Here is a 20,852-nt window from a genome sequence, read left to right as displayed (position 1 = left end):
GTAATATTAAGAAGTAGAAAATGTTTATCACACTGATATTAAATCCAATGAGCAAAAGCTAAAAGAATTTTGAGTTGACTTAAAACCTCCAAATAAAAGAATAGATTACGGGATGGAAATTGTTTGCCTAGAGTTAATGGCTGACATCTTGGATCATTTTTACTTCTGCCTTCTCTTTTTTCCTGTTTCTGACATACAAGACGTACAAGTTTTTTATCCTAACTCCAATTCCAACTAACTTTTCGCTGTAGCAAATTCAAACAACTTCAAGCTAAAAATGAAGATTGATCCTTATCTATAGCAGACATTTTCTCTACCCTGACAGTTTAACAGTCCCATCAAAATCAAAGAAAAGGAAGTAACCAGAGGATCCTCAATATAAGTTCATTTTAGATGGGAGCTCCTGTTTGATTTAAATGTCCTAATTTGAGAGTTGTATGACTACAGACTGAAAAACTCCTCCATAGAAGAAAGCCAAAGAAAATTAATACCATATTTCCTTTTAGTACACCCTATTCACCTCAAGTGTGAATTATCATTTATTTGCATTTCATAACATTTCTAAAACTGCCTTCATTATAAACAATTCTTACTTTCTCATTCAAGAAGTCCCAATCAAGTTAAGTGGAAGCAACGTTGTAATTGAGACTCTGGTATGCATAAAAATCTTATATCCACTTAATCTACTCCATTTCCCACACCTACTGAAATGGCTTTAAAAACCTTATCTGGAGACATCATTCAAGAAGCTTTTCTGTTGCTTATTCAATTCTGACCACCTTAAATGCAAAAAGCAAACGGTACTCCATATTCTTAATCAGCTTAGAGCTACGCATACAAGGCAGCCAACTCAAAATGCGTACGAAGTATTTTTACTTACAATTCCTCTCCTTGTTTTGCTTTCTTGTCTGAGACCAGATAGACAGTTCCAAAACTTCCACTACCAAGTTTCTGTTGAACTATATATCTTCTTGCAATCAAGGTCTTTGGATAAGCAGAAAGGGCTATTGGTCCACTCACACACTTAGCAGCCTCTTGGAACTTCAGCATTGCTCCAAATGAGAGAGAACTAGTTTATTTGTTTATAGAAATTTAACTTCGAGTCTCTTAGGAGATCATCAAATTAATCCAAGTAGTGTCAGTCAATCCCTGAAAGATGAAAAGTCCAGAGATCAGGTCTAAAGAATGTTGACAGATTCCTAACTATGTGTATGTTTCTGATCGTGATACTTGCACCCTGAGTAATGGATTCAATGACACCACATGTAATGACTTGAGAGAAAAATGTTAAAAGGTAGAGATATTGCAGATTCTAATAGAAGACAGTCACAGGAAGAGAGCCTTCCCTCATACATCTGAATGAATATAGCAAAACTGAGTTACAGTTAATCTGTTTAAGATTTATACTCCCCACTTACTTAAAAAAAATCCAAATTTAAGAACATTATAATTTCCTTAAATCTATACATTTGCATTAATCTTTTTGTAATTCTTTTTAAAAAAAATTTTTTTTAACGTTTATTTATTTTTGAGACAGAGAGAGACAGAACATGAATGGGGGAGGGTCACAGAGAGAGAGGGAGACACAGAATCTGAAACAGGCTCCAGGCTCTGAGCTGTCAGCACAGAGCCTGACGCGGGGCTTGAACTCACGAACCGCAAGATCATGACCTGAGCCGATGTCGGACACTTAACCAACTGAGCCACTCTGGCGCCCCAATCTTTTTGTAATTCTTTCTTCCTACCTTATGTCTGTTTTGATTAACAAATAGTGAGTTAGGATTCGAGGCGCCTGGGTGGCTCAGTCGGTTGAGCATCCGACTTCGGCTCAGGTCATGATCTCACGGTTCGTGGGTTCCAGCCCAACGTCGGGCTCTGTGCTGACACCTCAGTGCCTGGAGCTCGCTTCAGATTCTGTGTCTCCCTCTCTCTCTGCCCCTTCCCCTGCTCATGCTCTATCTCTTTCTCTCTGTCAAAAATAAATAAACATTAAAAAAAAATAGTGAGTTAGGATTAGACTAGAAATCAGCATAGAATTTCTTTCTGTAGACATTAAACCATTGTATTTGCATCTATTAGAATACATGTGAAGAGGAAGAAAGACTTCGGAATAAATTCTTTCCCCTCCTAAACAATTTCTGATCCAGTTTCTGAAGTTATTATACACACTATGTAGAGAGTAATCTCTCTGGATTGGAAACAAGAAGTGTCACAAATCCAGTTCAAACCAAAAATTGTATTTTAATGATAACTGAATATAAATGTGTTGTAATTCCTCAAGAAACTATAAATGCATAGCAGGATTATGAAAAGTAGGGCTATTCCATATGAGTGTGTGCCCAGTAAAGTCATTTCTATTTCATCAAAATGTAAATGTCTTTAGTAATGATGAAGAGTGGGTTTTGTTTTAAATCTATGAAAATATGATTTTAAATTGAAGACTGTCTATGCCTTGGAGTCAAGTTTCCATATGCAACTATTCCAAAGCTGTAAGACAAAAACCACTGTGTGTAATGATAAAACAAGATGTCATCTGTGTTTTGGGGTATATGACCAACAGGCTTCACATGGTGGTGGCAATTACAAAAATCCTCAGAATAGAATATAAATGGTAAGTGTCCATTTACAGCATTTTTCTTCTTGAAATAATGCATTAATCAGATCAGTTTTACCTGATGCCAGTCAGAAGTATTCTAGTAACCAGCTTTAAAAAAAAAAAAAAAAGAGACAGAGAGAGGTGCTTGGCTGGCTCAGTCAGTACAGCATGTCACTCTTGATCTCAGGGTTGTGGGTTTGAGCTCCACACTGGGCATGGAGATTAGTTAGAAATAAAATCTTTAAAAAAAAAAAAAAGGAAAAGAAAGAAACCAAATTATCCTGCGGCTGTGTCTCATGACAATACTAAAACAACATTAACATTGGGTTAGAACTTCAGAGCTGGTGCCTATACCTCAAAATCCCTGAATAAATAAAAAAATTATGTCAGATTATCAAGATCACAGAAAATATTAGTGAAGTCTACTACTGAAAAAAACAACTGGAGAGCAGGCCTCCAGATGTGTATTTTATTTGCTTTCTGTGCTCCCATAAAAGTGATACTTTCTGGCCAAATTAAGCTGTTAAGATAAATGTATGGACTTAACAGCTTTTTCAACTGAAAAGGACCCTTCAAATCACCCAGTAATTCTCCTTATTTTAGAGGTGAGATGAAGGTCCCTGTTTAGTGAGAGACAGAATGGTTCTGAAAGTCCAATTTCCCAGTGGCTCCTATTTGTAAATGAGCTTTTAAACCCAGCAACTTCTAAGCAGTCTGGCCTGGGCCACAGAGTTTCCTTTGGCCCAACCTCCCAGACTCAGCCCTGCCGCCCCCTTCCCCAGGCCACCTTTAGACCGTCGACTCCATTAGTCTCCTCTCTTCAAACACAGAGCTACCCTAGTAGGTAGAGGGCTGTCTAGATTCCAGAACAATCTGTTCTCTTGTCAACGTTCCCTCGCGCCCACCTCAACGAAGGTTGTGAATGAACTTGAGCGCCAGGGACACACTTCTTTAACTCTCTTTGGCGCCTGTCATCTAGTAGGTGTTCAATAAATTTTTTCAGGGCAAACAAGCGTCCAGCCGACCGACTGTTGCCCAAGGGAGAGGGGGAAAAGTGTGCGTGGCGTGAGGAGGAAAGAGATTTACAAAGTTGGATGGGAACCGTGAAAAGGTGAGATTACCTCCTTGTGCAACTGACCCTTAGACAAAAGACATGAGAAGGAGTGTTTATCATAGGTTGAAGTCAAATAGTTCTCCTCCCTGAAATGAGAGGAAGCAGATTTGACACCAGATTCTGCTGAAGTACAACGCTAACCTTAAAGGTAAACTTTAACCTTAAGTTTAACATTCCTTGCCTCAACTTCTTTTAAAAAAAAAAAAAAATTACACTTTCGCAAAGCGGGTTAACATATTTCGAGGAGGCGCCGGCAACCGTTATTCTCCGGAGACTGGAGCAGATCCGTGAGGAAAGGAGCTGAGGGGAGTGAAGAGGTCGCGGGCATGGAGGCCCAGGGATGCGGATCTTGGCTGGGGCAGCCCGACGCCATCACCTTCCCCGGCTTTGGGGAGCCCGGCACGCCCCGCGGAGCGCCCTTTGCCTTTCGCATACCTTTCGCTGTCGAGGGCGCAGGAGCGGCGGCGCCGGGGCAGGCCCACAGTCCCACCCGTAATTGGGACGTACGTTGGGCAGGTCCCTCGTAGGCGCAACAGCACCGCGGAGCTCCAGGGCCTCCTGGCAAGGTTGTTGGGGGCCGTTGCCAGGGAGACAGCGTGAGGCATGCTGGGAAGCCGGGGCGAGGCGGCACAGAGCCGGTCCCCGAAGCGGAAGTGTGCACCGACCCAAATGGGCGGGGAAAAGGGGAGAGGCCCGACCCGCCCGGCTTCTCTAACATGACAGCGGCCATTTCGGAGATTACTTCCCGGCCTTCCTTAGCGACCTGACGTCTCGGGGCCCGGGAGCACCTGTTCCCCCGGCGCGGTGTGGCACCACTGGCTTCATGGAACCGAGCTTCCCAGTGACGTCATACGCGGAGGCTTCCGGTTCCCGCTCTTGAGGTTGGACTCTCACGTGCAGGCGTTTCCAGGACTCCCTTGGCTCCTGCAGTCTTTTAGTGGAGGGGCTGGTCCTCTGGGGGGACCGTGCAGGTGGGCTCTGCCGCTGGTCCGGGTAGCGGGTTGTAAGGGCTGGGGTGGCGTCATGTACGGAAGCCTGTGTTTGACGACTTACAGCAAACGTTTTGTGCGCCTTTCTCCCATCCAGCAAGCATTTGTTTAACAGCTATTGCAAGGTCCTGTAATTAGTTTAGGATGAGTTGACACGGCCTCCCTCTGTTCGCATGTATTTCACAAGACCCACTTATAAATAAATGACTACTATACTGGATAAGGAAGGGCCAAAACTGGGGTGAATTGAGTTGGGCGCAGAATGCAAAGAGGTGCCCCCGAAGTCTGTAATCCAGATACATATATTTTAATGCAGTGTATTTAAACGTCAAAAATAATGCAAAAGAAATTCATGATTGACAAAATCCCATTATTTTAAATAAAGACAGAATCGGTAACCATGCCATGCTGAGCTGTATTGGAGCGTGAGGCCAAAGGAAATACTAGTAATACACACCCTATGACTTCAGGTAGCCAGATGGGGAACGATATTCTTGGTACTGAGCAGGATAATGCAAAGATGAGAAGATGAAAAGAGCCTCTGGTTAAGGTGAAACTGGAGAGTTTTAAGTTCTTCCAGGCATGAAGCAGTAATTATCCTTACTCAAAACATTGCCAATTAAGATGGGACCACAAGCCAAGGCCTAAAAGAAATTCCCAGACCCTGATTGTCAGTAAAGAAAAACTGGATCCGTATCATTGACCCTACACACTTTAGTTAACTGAAGCCTTGTGCTCCCTGATTTATTAATTATGAGATCGAGGAGGGTATCATTTTTATAGCTTAAGACGTTTTACCTTGACCCCACAAAAATATTCTTTGTTGGAAGACGGTGATGGTTATCTATCTCAATATCAAAGTCCACAGTAGTCTCTATTAGTCTGTCAGTAATGGACTTTAATGGATTCTCTTTTAGAGCCCCCGTCTCTATCCATAGGTTAAAGTCCATGAAACCATTGCACTTGTGCCTTGTAACATACGGAGAAAGCAAAAGAGAATGAAAATGCACTCAGCTAGTCGGTGGTGCCTGAGCATCTAGGTAAGAATTGAGATGCTGATACCTAATATATTGGTTAAAGAGCTGTTCGTGACATTTGCTGTTGATTTGTGGTGCTGGGAATGATAACTTGGTCCCCAGTAAAGAGCACCAATTGAAAGTGTGTTCCGTTGTTTTAATTAGGCAGTTCTTCAGTCATCATGGGTATCCGAGGACTAATGAGTTTTGTAGAAGATCATAGCAATGAGTTCTTCACTGATTTGAAGGTGCGGGACACAAAAATTGTCATTGACGGCTATGCTCTCTTCCACCGGCTTTGCTTCAACTCAAACTTGGAACTTCGATATGGAGGGGACTATGACTCTTTTGCAGATGTTGTACAAAAATTCTTTGAATCACTGTTTGCTTGTAATATCTGTCCATATGTTGTGTTAGATGGAGGATGTGACATTTCAGATAAAAAGCTTAAAACTTTAAAGGATCGAGCCAGAGAGAAGATCCAGATGGCTCATTCCCTTTCTGTTGGTGGGGGTGGGTATGTGTGTCCCTTACTCATCCGGGAAGTGTTCATACAGGTTTTAATTAAGCTACAGGTGTGTTTTGTCCAATGCTTTTCAGAAGCAGATCGGGACATTATGACACTGGCTAATCATTGGAATTGCCCTGTGTTATCGTCAGATAGTGACTTTTGCATTTTTGACCTAAAAACTGGGTTTTGCCCACTGAATAGCTTTCAGTGGAGAAATGTGAGCACTATCAAAGGCACAGGAGACTGCTATATCCCTGCCAAATGCTTTTCCATTGACGCACTCTGCCGTCACTTCAGCAATATGAATAAAGCTCTCTTACCTCTCTTTGCGGTGCTGTGTGGAAATGATCATATCAATCTACCCATCATGGACACATTCTTAAGTAAAGTCCATCTGCCTCTTGGAGCTACCAGTTCAAAGGGGAGGAGACACCACCGAGTTTTGGGACTTCTGAATTGGTTATCTCATTTTGCCAACCCTACCGAAGCACTAGATAACGTTCTGAAATATCTCCCAAAAAAGGATCGAGAAAATGTGAAGGAAATTCTCTGCTGTTCCATGGAAGAATACCAGCAATCCCAGGTGAAGTTGCAGGACTTCTTCCAGTATGGTACTTATGCCTGTCCTGCCGCCTTGAATCTGGACTTACCAGAATGGGTATTAGTGGCATTGGCCAAAGGCCAGCTATCTCCTTTCATCAGCGACGCTTTGGTGCTAAGACGGACCATTCTTCACACACAGGTGGAAAATATGCAGCAACCAAATGCCCACAGAATATCCCTGCCCATCCGTCAAATCATCTATGGGCTTCTTTTGAATGCTTCCCCACATCTGGAAAATGTGTCCTGGAATGCGTTGCCTTCTCAGCCTCCAGCTTTCAGCGAAGTGGAAAGGATTAATAAAAATATCAAGACATCAATTGTTAATGCAGTAGAACTGCCCAAGGATTATTCTGACTTAAGCAAATTGACTGAGGTAAGCGTTTGTAACACTAATGTCATTTTTGTAAAGTACTTCACGGGTTAAAACGTGCTTTCATGTATACTATCTCTCGTAATGTAACCAAATGAGGTTGGTTGCTACTCCCCCCGCCCCCCGTTCATAGATGAGAAAGCTAGGACTCAAAATAGGTGAGTGTGTGATACCTCAGCCAGAGAGGTGCAGTGCTAGGACCCAATCGTAGGTCTTTTAGCTCCCGATCTGCCATTTCCACTCTACTTCAGTAGTCTGTGTTATCTGTGCAGTTATTACTACTACTCTGTTGACACTAGCTATTCATAAATTGGGGTGTGTGCCTTTAAAAAAAAAAGGCAAAGGAAAAAATTTTGAGCTACAAAAACAGTGTGCGTTGGTAGGCATTTGTCATAGGCATAGCTGATATCTTAGACTGCATCAGGTTTCAACTAATAAGATTAATATGCTTGGGTCTTAATTTTTCATTTTTATCTATGAGGACCTGTTTTTTTACGCATTAGGTTTATGGCCTCATGATGATTAGTTTGATATTGAAAACAGGATTCTTTGCCTAATTCAGTGTTGTTTAAACCTGAGTAACACTCAGACCAACCCCCTTTTGAAGGTTAAAAAAAAAAAATTATGGATCCAAGCATTTATTTTTTTGTTTACATAAATATATTGAAAATTGCAAATATATACGGAACTGCTTAGGCTAACACAATTAAATGTACAGATTAAATGCAGATAAATTTATACCAATTGCAGGGCCTATTTGGAGTTTTTTCTTTTGTTTTCGTTTGTTTGTTTTTTGAGAGAGTGAGCGCGAGCAGAAAGAGGGGCAGAGGGAGGGAGAGAATTCCAAGCAGGCTCCATGTTCAATGCAGAGCCTGACATGGGGCTCGATCCCATGATCCTGGGGTCATTGACCTGAGCTGAAATCAAAAGTTGGACGCTCAACTGACTGAACCATTCAGGCACCCCTATTGGGAGTTTTCTTAAATCCAACTAATATTCCAATTCATGAGACTGTCACAGACCACTCCTGGTACCAGTCTACTCAAGGGTATAGGATAGCAACCATTGCTTCCCAGCAGGTTTGAATGACGCTTTTCTTTCCTGTGGGAGTTTTTTGGAACAGTCTACACCACTGGTTCTCCGCTGGGGTGATTTTGTCCCCTTACCCTGCCCCCCCTTCCCCGGGGGGCATTTGGCAATGTCTGGAGACACTTTTGATTATCACTGCCTAGGTGGTTGGAGGGGGGGAGGGTGTTGCTACTGGCCTCTAGTGGGAGAGGCCAAGAATGCTGCTAAACATCTTAAAATGCACAAGACAGCTGCCCACAACAAGGAATTATCCAGCCCAAAATGTCAGTAATGCCAATCCCTGGCTTACAGTGCTGAACAGAGAATAACCTCTCTAGTCTCCCCATTAGTACCAGCTCAGGCAGGAGGAAATGACATCCATATTAGCTGGGTACCAGAGCCTCCTTGGCAATGGGGAATGACTACTAAGGGGAACAGGGTTTCTTTTTGTGGTGCCAAAATGTTCTGGAATTAGTGATGGTTGCACAAGCTTATAAATATACTAAAATCACCTTGAAAGGGTGAATGTTAAAATATGTGAATTATATCTCACTTAAAGAAAGAAAAAGTCTCACTGGCCTCCTTTCCCCACTCCTTTCTTCTAAAACTTCCATAAACACAGTTTCCGAGCTATGCCCCTCAAGGGCCGTGCCTAATTACAAGTCACTGCACTCAGGGAAGCCCCCATGATATGATGTCCCCATCTGGTGTTTATGCTTCATTTATAGTTCAAATCTAGTTGCAGTTTTACAAGAGTCCTTTTTACCATGCTAAGTAACACAGCTAACTTCATCACATTTCTAGGGTTTCAGAACTAGAAAGTTGACCATAAGTCAAATTCCAAACAGAAGGGATTTGTTAAAACTTTACCCACAGCAATAAAATTGAAATTAGCAGAATTCTAAAGGGTGACGTTTGTTGCAATTACATTTCTCCTCACAACATAAATGGTGCTGTGGAGAGTTTTTCTAAAACTTTTTATGGCTCTATTGAAAAACGATGTACAGTGAAGGGTCCATGTTTAAAGTGTGCACTTTGATGAGTTTGATGTATGTTTACGTCTGTGAATCCATCCTTGCAATTAAAATAACGAACGTATGCATCACTCCGAAAAGTCTTCCTCCCTGAGTACGAACACACAGCGAAGTACACAGATGAGTGTAGAGCTTGATGAATTGTCACCAACTTGACACTTCCATGTAGAGAATGTCCAGATGAAGACTCATTATCAGCATCCCAGCAGCTTTCCCTAATGTCCATTTCCAGTACTCCCTCTCCCACCCCCTGTCATCGCTATCCGGACCTGTAATAACACTGAATAGTTTTAACTGTTTTTATATTTTTATAGATATGGAATCCTGTAATGTGAATCCTTTCATCTAGCTTCTTTTATTCAAAGTTCGTGAGGTTTAGATCACTGAGTAGCTGCAGATCACTTATTTCTCGTTGCCATATGTTACCACATTGTGGGAATTTACCACAATTGATCTTTCCATGTTGCAGGTGATGGGCATTTGGGTAGTTTGCAGTTTGGGCAATTATGAATAGTGCTATGAACATGCTAGTGCACATCATTTCTTGAAAATATGGATACTCTATCTGTTGCAGATACTACTAAGAGTGGAATTGCTAGGTCATGGGATATGCATGTTTAGTTTACAAGATATGTTGCCAAATGGTCTTGCAAGGTGGTTTAACCATTTAGTATTCCCACCAGCAGCTTATGAAAGTTCCTCTTACTTTACACCCTTGCTGACACCTGGTATTTTTTATCCTTAAAAAAAAATTTTTTTTTTTTTAGCTATTCTGATGGTTGGATAGTGGCATCATTTTAACCAATTTGGTGGGTGTTAATTTGTATTTCTCTGATGGCTTATGTGAGCACCTTTTATGTATCCGTTGGACACGTGGATACTCTGTTATAGAAGTTTCTGTTCAAGGTCTTTTGCCCATTTTTCTGTTGGCTTTTTACTTATTTCTATATATGTGTCTTTGTCAAATAATATGTATTGTGAACAGACTCTTGCATAGTGTACGTTGTCTTTTCACTGGAGTATGTTTTGATGAACAGAATCTTAATAGAGTCCAATTTAAATTTTTATTATTTATAGTTATCACTTCTATAACCTACTTAAAAAATTATTACCTACTCCAAGGTCATGACAGGTTTTTTGTCTTTCATATTTAGATCTACAGTCTATCTACAATTGATTTTTTTGTGTATGGTGCAACATAGGATCAAGGCACTTTTTCCCTCATATGAAAGAAAATCCAGCTGAGTCAATGAGTGTAACATGCTGATTATACTCTTTGCTAAGTGGAGATGACAAGTGTTCTCATCACTTACCCGTATTCAAAGTAGGGTGAAATTCTGGTTCACTTTCTTTGTGGTCGTATCTTTCAGCTTTTCCTAGGCATAAACTAATCAATCCTGTACTTAGCTCAGTGTTGCTAGCTCTAATTAGCCCATGATAATTCTTTCTTCTTATTTATTTTTGAGAGCAGGAGAGAGGCAGAGATAGAGGGACAGTGAGAGAATCCCAAGCAGGCTCTACACTGTCAACACAGAGCCTGACGCAGGTCTTGAATTCACTAACGATGAGATCATGACCTGAGCTGAAATCAAGAGTTGTACCACTCAACCAACTAAACTACTCAGGCACCCCAATTCTTTTTTTTTTAAGTTTCTTTGAGAGAGAGAGAGAGAGAGAGAGAGAGAGAGAGAGGATATGAGTTGGGGAGGGGCAGAGAGAGAGAGAAAGAGGGAGAGAATCCGAAGCAGGCTCCATGCCGTCAGCCTGGACCCCAACGTGGAGCTTAAAGCACGAACCATGAGATCACGACCTGAGCCGAAATCAGTAGTCAGACGCTAAACCGACTGAGCCACCCAGGCGCCTATAGCCCAGGATAATTTGAAATGGTATCAAGTGCAAATGTGATTCCAAAGACAAATGCAGGTATAAGAGAAATCTTGTGATAGTTCTCTAGTCATTTTGTTTCTCTTAACATGAGGCAGTAATAATACTTTATCTGCTTTGTGCCAACGGTTGTAATAGCAACTTTATACTTATTTAATTCTCACAGTAACCACGTAGGATAGGGTTTTCATTTGGTTATTAGCTGCAGTGGATAGAGATCCATTCAAGTTAACCCATGAGAGGCTAATTATAAGGAGAGATGCAAGTGGGTCTTTCTTTGGGAGTAAGTGCCACGACCAGCCTCTCTCTGGGTGTCTCTGCTTCTCTGTGGGATCTTCTTCTACCGGCTTGTGCTTTCCTTCCCCTCTGGGGTAAGGGGAAGTTGTCACTGGGCTAAAACCTAACCAAATTTAAGGGCTGTGAGCAGAGTCATTCCTCTTTTGGAAGGGGCTAAGAACTGGTGGGTTCCATGAAACATCTTGTGTAATTCATTGTAATGCCCATTTACAGATAATCAGACTGATGGTAGAAAAGCTCAGAAACTTGCCCAATGCTGTACAGTTAATGAGAGACAGAACATTTCTAAAGTCAAAGCCCAAACCCTACTTTGTTCATAAAAATTGTAATTTGTAATTGAATTGCAGATAATTCAATAATTTAAGCATTATATGTCAGAAAAGAATTCATGTATTTTCTTAGCTTTACTTGGTGTATTTTCCTACCAGTTGAGATCATAAAGTTTTTGTTTTAAGTACTTGTTGTTTCCCGTAAGAGTGATGGCTTAGACTGTAAAGCCTCTTGCATATTTCTAATTTTAAAAAGTTTATCACAGTATCGGGGTGATACTGTGGTTCAGTCAGTTAAGCGTCCAACTCTGAGTCCGCTCAGATCATGATCACAAGGCTTTGTGGGTTTGAGCCCCATGTTGGGCTCTGTGCCAACAGCACGGAGCCTGCTTAAGATTCTGTCTCCCCCTCACTGTCTCTGCCTACCCACCCCCCCACACTCACGCTCTCAAAAAAAAAAAAAAAAGTTTTATCACAGTATCAAAAGTTTAAAATGAGTTTTATAAATTATATTTAATGCTTTCATGCATCGATGGTGAAACTATTTTATCAATTATGATGTTTTATTTCAGGTTGCCATGTCCATTCCCAGCTGTCAACACACTGATTTGACTACAAACTAGGTTTTAGGTACTGAGAAATGTGTCTCATCCTTACATAAAGTTAAGAAAGAAATCCTTTTCTGGCTGCATGCAGACACTAGGAACACCAGTTTTTTCTTTCTTTTTTTTTTTTTTTAATTTTTTAGTGTTTATTCATTTTTGAGACAGAGAGAGACAGCATGAGCAGAGGAGGGGTGGAGAAAGAGGGAGACACAGACTCTAAAGCAGGTTCCAGGCTCCGAGCTGTCAGCACAGAGCTGGACGTGGGGCTTGAACTCATGAACCACGAGATCATGACCTGAGTTGAAGTTGGACGCTCAACAACTGAGCCACCCAGGCGCCCCGTTTTTTCTTTCTTATAGTTTGATGGTAAAGTCCTCCTGAAGGTGCCCTGTTAATAGTACAAATTTCCTTATTTGTTTAAGTGTGTGACCTAGAAGGTCCTTGTGGTTCTTAAGATTCATTAAGGTAAAGTTATTTCAAGAAGCCCAAACCCCTCATAGCTGTGAACTCCCTTTTATTTGAAGTGCACTCTAACGCATAGAGTAGAAGTGAGTGGGGTGTGTTAGTGCAAGCACAATGCAGGTAGTCCTTAAATATTCCCATCTCCCTTGAATATACCTCTCACCTACAAGCAGCCACCCTGGAACAATCCCTGTGTAGGAAAACAAAAAGACAAAATAAAACATTCAACTGGGTAGGGACATGAGACAAGACCCAAACAAATAGAAGGCTGTATGATATGCCACAGAGGGTGCGCATATAATCTAAGTTTGCCTTCCAGAGGTGATCAGAAATGGCATCGTGAAGAAGGTAGGGCCTCTGTAGTCACTGGCGGTTAAGAATAGGGTTGAGTATAGATCTTTGTCTCTCAACACAGAATAGTTAAAATGCAGATTCCTTGGTTGCTCTCACATTTACTGAATCAAAATTCAGGGTGTGGGACCTGAGGACTGAAATTTTTAAGCTTCCCAAGTGACATGCACTGAAGATGTTCACCAGCCTACATGGAGGGTGGAGTGACATGAGCAAGGGCCATGTAGTGGGAGTACACAATATATCCATTCAACCATATTTATTAAGCACCCAGTGTTTTAAATGCTTTGAGTGTGGCTAATTTCTTTCTTTCCACAGGAAGGTAAGAAACTGACAGAGCAATTCATCTGCACTAAAATCTCTTTATACTTGGGATGGGGCGGGGCAGGGGGGGAGGATGGGGGAGACATTCCCCAAAGTAACTTGCGGGATGTTCGGTATGTATTTTCAGCTCTCCTTGGCCAAAAGGCAGATACTTCTGTTAGAAACCCTGAAGGTGAAACAGACCATCCTGGAGCCAATCCCTTCTTCATTGAAGTTGCTCGTTTCAGTCAGTTGCTACTGGTTGCAGCACACAGAGGCCAAGGCAAAGCTACACCACCTGCAGGCCTTACTGCTAGGGATGCTGATGGGGCCCTTGCATGTCATAATCAACAGCCCTGGTAGGTATCTGGAAATTCCAGGAGTAAAGTTTTGCACATTGCTTGCATATAATTGCAAGTTTAAAGAAACAAACAAAAATATTCTTCGTTGTTTACTCCCATCGGTTGTATTCAGAACTTAGGGGTGGAGCCACCAAAATATCATTCATTCGCTGGCAGATGTTTTTGAGCACTTCTGTGTGCCAGGCTCAGTGCTGGAGTGCTTGACTCCAAGGGCACAGCAGTAAAGGTATGCTGCTACTGCCTCATCCCACGCGAAGTGTGCATGTGTAACGTGCCAGTTACATTCTGGACTCCATGTACCCTATCCCTATTCCCAAGCATCAATACAGTGGCAAGATCATCACTAGAAATTTATGTAAAATTGTCCATCGGTGAAGCTTCTGAATTCCTACAGCCATAGTAAATATTCGTGCTTGTGCTGTTGTTTTACTTTTTCTCCACTGTAAGTTTCAATTAGTGTGTTAGTGATGACAGAAATAGTAACTTTTTTTTCTGTTAGAGAAATACCCTTTAAGGTAGTTTCAGCTGCATGTGAGTATCAGGTGAAATAAATGCTGATGCCTTGGAGCACTTCAATTCTTTAATAGAATTATTCCCTTTAAAAGATTATGAATGCTGTAACTCCTTATCTAAACACATATAACAATCACCACACCCAGAACAGTGCTGTCTGATATCTAATCTATGCTGATATCTAATCTAATGGCCACTAGCCACGTGGGGCTCTTTAAATGAAAACTTCAGCTTCTTGGCCACATTTGAAGTGCTCAGTAGCCACATATGGCTAGAGGCTACTGAATTGGACAGCAGAGACACAAAACACTTCCGTCATTGCTGAGAGTTCTGTTGGACAGTGCTACACTGGAGTTTACTTTTTAAAACACATTAAAGGAAAGAGTGAACTGGTACAGACTCCAGGACACCCCAAGTGTGAGAACAGTTGTCAGAAGCGACTCTTCTTATAAGAGCCAACTGAATGAGTTAACGCCCACTACTAGTGAAAACACAACTTTAGGGTATTTCCACCCATTGAATAATACTGTAGTTTAAGAACATTCTCAGAGCACAAGCCTGTTAACTTTTTACCTGAGTCCAACAGAAGGGGCACGTCAAGGGTCTGTTTCTTTTCTTTTAGGAATTGTGGACCCTGCACCCAGGCAGGCTCAGTGCCTTGCTGCTCGCTAATGGGTAAAAGGTGGGCCTCCTTTTTATTACTTTCAAGTTGGTCCAATATCATTTTGTGCGCCCCTACTCAAACCTGCAGGAGCTTACAGCTGAACGCAAACAGCACTCCTCATTGCCTAGGCTTGTTGCTTCTTGCCTCTTAACCTCCGCTATGTGAAGTAGATGATTTGCCATAGTCTCAAGTCAGTCATGCTTTTGTTTTCCTCCCATAAAGCAGAGGTTAAAGTGTGCTTTGAACACAGGCTGTGTAAGTGCACTATAGCAAGGGGCGGGTCTCCATGGAAGGAAACTTAGTGAACGAGAACAGTGAAGAGAAGGATATTTAATAGTAATTTGTATTTTTCAGAGAGACAGATTTTGGGTTTGGAGAGTTCAGAAGCAGATGTATTTTAAGTCAGAGATACTATTTTAAGGAAAAAATAAATAATTTAGGGTTGAATGAAGTTAGGTTGTCATTAAAAAGGCATTTCAGTATAAATATTTCAATGTATACAGCAAGGCTTTTACATTGACGTTAAAATAGTAAAGAGCCAGAAGAGAAAAGCATTTTGGTTATTTAAACTAATTTTTTTCTTTATGGAATTCAAAGTTTTATAGAGAGAGAAAATTACAAGCTATACAGTGTTTTTGGAAATACTGCCCTCGGGTTGTTTCTTTGTCTAGATAAGGAAGATCTGCGGGAGGATGGTGCTAGGATGTTGTATGAAGAGTTCCAGAGAGTGAAGGAGCAGACACGGCCGGGCACGAGACTGGACTTAGACACAGCTCACATCTTCTGTCAGTGGCAGTGCTGTCTGCAGATGGGGATGTATCTCAATCAGCTGCTGTCCGCTCCTCTCCCGGAACCAGACCTAACTCGGTAAGCACCACGGGAAACTAGTTCAGATGGCTGCACACAGAAGTAAATACTTTTATTTATACTTAAAGCAAATAAATTTCTAAAAATTAATCTTAGTATAATTGGTCTTGGATCGCTATTATAGCTGAAGAGCTGGAAACATATAAATTTTTGTCCATATTCCCAAAGAAAATTGCCATGATTAGATCAAAGATTAAAAAGCCAGTCCCTTAAAGTAAAAAAAGAGGCAGTTGTTGGTAGGATAGAACTCTTTCCTTCATTTCTCTCAGGCCTTTGATCAAGTATCACTTTATAAAGCCTCTTTCTGATTATCCTCCTGGAATATTACTCTCTACTTCCAGTCACTGTAGTCCTATTACTCTTTTGGATTTTTGTAATTGCATTTCTTAACACGTGGCATACTGTTCATACACTTGTTCAAATATTTATTAAATGCCTACTCTGTGGTAGGGTGTAGTGAACAAAATATTTCTTTTTAATCTCTGCTGTCATGGAGCTTTTATTCTTTTTTTTTTTTTTTTTTTTTTTCAATCTTTATTTACTTTTGGGACAGAGAGAGACAGAGCATGAACAGGGGAGGGGCAGAGAGAGAGGGAGACACAGAATCGGAAACAGGCTCCAGGCTCTGAGCCATCAGCCCAGAGCCTGACGCGGGGCTCGAACTCACGGACCGCGAGATCGTGACCTGGCTGAAGTCGGAGGCTCAACCGACTGCGCCACCCAGGCGCCCCATGGAGCTTTTATTCTAACAAGATGACTCCTAGACACTTAAGTGGACTTTATTTAGGGTTTTTGTTTTGCCAGGTGAGTATGAAGAAGGGAGAGGCAGCCTGTATGCCAGGAAGGGATTATCATGTTTGAGTATGGAGTTTAAGCTGGTAAGAAAGAAAGGATAGCAGTAGGGTGTGGGTACTACGTTCAGTGGATTGGACATCCAGGAGATCCCAGAGGGAGGGAGAGAGGAAGAATAAAGGGGAGATTGTTAGCAAATGGAGTGGAGATTGGAGATACACTTTGTCTCTCTCCACTTGAATGGAAGCTCTGTGAGGAAGGCACTTAACTATTTACTTTTGTAGCCCCAGTGCCTAGCATTTAGGAAAAACTCAAATATTTGTCAAATAAATGAATGATGTATGTTTGGAGGCATATAAAATCTGCTGGTGTGACTTTTAAGTGTTTTAAGGTATAAAGCTTCCTAGCAGTAAATAGTGTTAATACATCTCTGGACCTGATAATCTGAGTCAACCCTAGAACCTTCTACCCAATAAGATTAACTAGCCTTTGACCTATGGATTCTTTATGCCTTTCCTTTTTATTTATTTATTTTTATTTGTCTTTTTTGTGCCTTTCATTAAATAATTGAGGTCATTCTAGACTGGATCCTCTCTAGCTACCACAAATCCCTTTACGACAAAACAGGGGAAAAAACCAGACCAAACAGTTCTCTTCATAATGATTTCAGCAGGACTGTTTTTGCATCTCAGCTTTACTAAAGCTTTTTAAATGATGGTCTTACACTGATTAATTGATGGTTCTGCATTAGTTGCTAAGGCACCAGTGGATCAACTCTGGCAGTAAGTTATGTATTAAATTTGTGGCTTCCAGTTAACCACATCTTACATTCCTGCGGTAGATTCTCAGTGCAGGTGAATCAGTGAGCTTGCAAATGATGCCACTAAATTTTCTTATATTTCAGCAGACTGCCCATTTGGTTTATCAGACATTTTTAATTCCTTTTCTTTGAAGTGGTAAGAGGCCTGCTCAACTTTCAGCTGGTTGCAGAACCAGCAGGCATCTATCTCATTTGTTGACAAAGAGTTTTTAAATATCACCAGCCAAATTTGTACTAACAACTCAGTTCCTTCCTTCAAGGAACAGGTTTTTAAGTAATTTTAGTACTAATTGTATTGAAGAGCTAAGTGTTTAGCTGCACTTGTTAAAGCCATGTTAATGAGCACAGTTCTCCACTGAACGTATGCTTTAACAACACTCTTTTCCTCTCCCGTGAGACAGACTGTACAGTGGAAGCCTGGTACACGGACTGTGCCGACAACTGCTAACATCGACTTCTGTGGAAAGTCTCCTGAGCATGTGCCCTGAGGCGAAGCAACTTTATGAACATCTGTTCAATGCCACAAGGTCATATGCCTCTGCCGAATTATTCCTACCAAAGGGTAAATCAAATTCAAAAAAAAAAAGGCAAAAGAAACAAGGTACCAGCTGGTCAAAGAACAGAGTGGGAACCACCTCAGACACTAAATGCTGGTACGAGGGAAGCAATCGGTTTGGGCTACTAACGGTTGAAAACTTGGAAGAACATATTGAGCTCTCAGAGCTTGAATAAACTCGGTCTGCAACAAGATGTACAGTTATTTCTTTTTTTTTTAAAGTAGGCTGCACACCTAATGTGGGGCTTGAACTCACAACCCTGGGATCAAGAGTCCCAGATGCTCTACTGACTGAGCCAGCCAGGCACCCCCAGATGTGTAATTCTTAAAACTTTGATTACCTCCCTTCAAATGATTAACTTTTTTCTTTACAACTAATCTGTTAGGGGATAAACATTGTAAGAGGCGATCTTTGAATTCGAGGGTATTTTGTATTCTGTTTTTAATAAATACAATCTGATTTAAGAAACTTCTGTATTTTCTTAAACACACTTGAAAGCATGTTTGTACTTCTCATTCCCTTTTAGGAAGTTAATAAGTCTATAGCCTTTACATTGCAGCAACTCAGCCAGCTATGTTTTCAAAAAGAATATAAGTTCTGCTTCAATTATTTCCCATAAGCAGAAGCTGGGTTATTATCATTTCAAAACATTTTTTTCCCAAATGTTTCCTCTTCATCCTTTATACTGAAAGATCTGAGCCTTAGAAGAGAGAAGTTGAGGATGCCAGACAGAAAGTAAACACCTTTAAGTACTAGGAAAATGAGACCCATGGCAGGCTTGAGGAACACTTTATATGTTCCAGGTTTTAAAGCAGAAGTTGAAATTGTAATGGCTCCAACAAATTAAGAAATAGCATCCTGAGCTCCTAGATCTAGAGGAGAAGGAGGAAACACTATGAAGAAATTAAAATATTAGTGATATATGCAGCAATACCAGAATCTTAGGCCATTTTTTATACTACAATTATTGACCTATTAATGGGATATGAAACCAATGAGTCATAACCAGTATTTTTTAAGTGGAAATCATTAGGCATGCATATCATATATTAAATGGTTGTACAAAATGTATTTCTTACTGTGGATTGCAGTCAAAAGACTTTGAAAGGCACCGCTCTGGAACACACTAGAGGCTGCTAAAATCACAACTACCAATAGAATTGGGAAAGTGCTGGCCAGTTCCAAATAAAGAACTTGAAAATAAACAAGCAAGTGGAATCAATCTAATTGGGCAAGATCTAGAGATCTGAAGGTGTATTCCCAACCTTTATTTTATTTCTATGCATACAAATTGTGTTTTTCCTTTCTTCTGTACTGTCTCACTGGGTACATTCCATCAGTAAGAACCCTAAACACAGTTTTAAGCTGCCATGTTGAACAGGCCTATATTCAGTTCCTAACATCTGGCAAACAAGTCTTTCCACTTCCCTAGTGAGAACCATACTCTTAGGGGAGTACGCCTAGCATCAGCCAGTGTTCTATACACACTTTCCAAGTGTTTGCTGGCTTTAGCCATTTATAAAAGACAAAAACACAGTCTTATTTGTTCCTAAAGTTTTCAACCCTAAAGACTGGCTTCTGTTTCAAATAAAGAGTTCTTGAAATAAAATTTTTGTTTATTTTAGGAGGAGTGCATGGGGCTCTGTACTAAGGTGGTTTTTATGTCTCTAAAGAGCTGATTCTTCACAGAATAATCAAAAAAGCAGTCATATGCTCTATTATTGATACATGTTTTTCCAACAACTAGATCTAGGCACATCTAAGTAATTACAAGCATATTAAGTCCTTTGTGTATCGAAATTCTTTTTCTTGATTCCTGCAGTTGGGGGCCAATCTGGAAGTTAGACCAGTATGAATGTCCTATTTCCTGGCTTTATCATCAACCCTGCCTTTGCAAACAACCAACCTTGCATGAAAGACTATTTCTACCTCCACTTTGGCAAATAAATGGTTTGATAGGTACCCAACTGAACAGTGTATAGGCTACAGAGTTTAATTACAAGTCAACTTAATTATATCATTCATCTTTTTCTTTCATTAAAAGGAGTTTTTCAAGCAAAGGGGCCCTCCTTCAGTAGACGTAAGAAGTCAGGTTCCCTTCTCTAGCCATTATAATCAGGGCCATTTACTTAAAATTATCCACCCAGCCTTCCAGTAAAGGAGTTAAAATCTAATAATGTCCATCAACTCTTACTCTCTGAGAATTAAGGCATTACCCCACCCCATTATATATCTTATCTTGGATGTATGAAATGAGAGGTCATAAGCACTCCACAGGGTATCTGAGGGGTTTACCAAAGGAATATGATATAGAACTTGATCCCCAAAGTCATGCTTGTGCAAGCTGTTTGGTGAGACAACATACAATGAAATAACAAGAACATTTTATGAAGCAATCTGTCAACTACAAAATGGCAAAGTGAAACTGAATGCTATGATAAAGAGACAGGAGTCACCAGGATGAGGAGAGGTTAAGTCACAAGATTCTCAGCTTTGGCTTCTGAGCTTGGCTTTAAGAGACAGGGATGTAATTCAGAGGAGATGCAGGGGCAATGGAAACACCTCTGTAGAAGCAGAATGTTATACATTCCACATTCCACTTGGAAAATTTGTTCCCTGTTTTTAATCATGTCTTGAGGTCTTGCTCTTTCTGATTCAATTCTAGCTAATCAAAGCTCACCCGAGGCTTTGGAAATGTAAGTCTTCAGTTACCAGTTTAAGCATGAAAGGAACTCTGGACAGCTTTTTTAAATGAGTAAATCTTAGGAGTAAAGTTGGAAGAAAAACACTATAATATAACCATGT

At 40.8% G+C, this 20,852-nt stretch overlaps 3 protein-coding genes across 8 annotated transcripts in view; 1 reads left to right on the top strand and 2 right to left on the bottom strand.

Annotated features, from left to right (window-relative positions):
* NEK11 (NIMA related kinase 11) overlaps positions 1–4,282 on the bottom strand; it is a 269,503-nt gene extending 265,221 nt beyond the window's left edge. For all 4 annotated transcript variants that reach the window (XM_047875528.1, XM_047875529.1, XM_047875530.1 and 1 more), the window contains exons 1-2: positions 4,146–4,282; positions 881–1,149 (exon numbers count right to left, since the gene is read on the bottom strand). In XM_047875528.1, the coding sequence (XP_047731484.1) occupies positions 881–1,050 (170 nt within the window). In that variant the 5' untranslated portion in view covers positions 1,051–1,149; positions 4,146–4,282. The remainder of the gene's footprint in view (positions 1–880; positions 1,150–4,145) is intronic.
* Positions 4,283–4,688: 406 nt separating this feature from the next.
* Positions 4,689–15,809, top strand: ASTE1 (asteroid homolog 1). The gene is made up of 5 exons (XM_047875532.1): positions 4,689–5,739; positions 5,881–7,202; positions 13,621–13,831; positions 14,970–15,029; positions 15,683–15,809. Exons 2-4 carry the CDS (start codon positions 5,898–5,900, stop codon positions 15,017–15,019), a joined length of 1,566 nt encoding a protein of 521 aa, XP_047731488.1. The 5' UTR covers positions 4,689–5,739; positions 5,881–5,897; the 3' UTR covers positions 15,020–15,029; positions 15,683–15,809.
* Positions 15,732–20,852, bottom strand: part of ATP2C1 (ATPase secretory pathway Ca2+ transporting 1) — a 139,261-nt gene continuing 134,140 nt past the window's right edge. For 2 of the 3 annotated variants that reach the window (XM_047875526.1, XM_047875527.1), the window contains one exon: positions 15,732–15,870. In XM_047875526.1, the coding sequence (XP_047731482.1) occupies positions 15,775–15,870 (96 nt within the window). In that variant the 3' untranslated portion in view covers positions 15,732–15,774. Of the gene's footprint in view, positions 15,909–20,852 lie in introns of all 3 variants that reach the window. The other variant, XM_047875525.1, reaches the window with a different exon arrangement.

The sequence above is a fragment of the Prionailurus viverrinus genome, chromosome C2 (genome assembly GCF_022837055.1).
Source record: "Prionailurus viverrinus isolate Anna chromosome C2, UM_Priviv_1.0, whole genome shotgun sequence".
Lineage (NCBI taxonomy): Eukaryota > Metazoa > Chordata > Mammalia > Carnivora > Felidae > Prionailurus > Prionailurus viverrinus.
The sequence above is the reverse complement of the archived record's forward strand: the minus strand, read 5'-3'. Positions and strand labels throughout refer to the sequence as shown.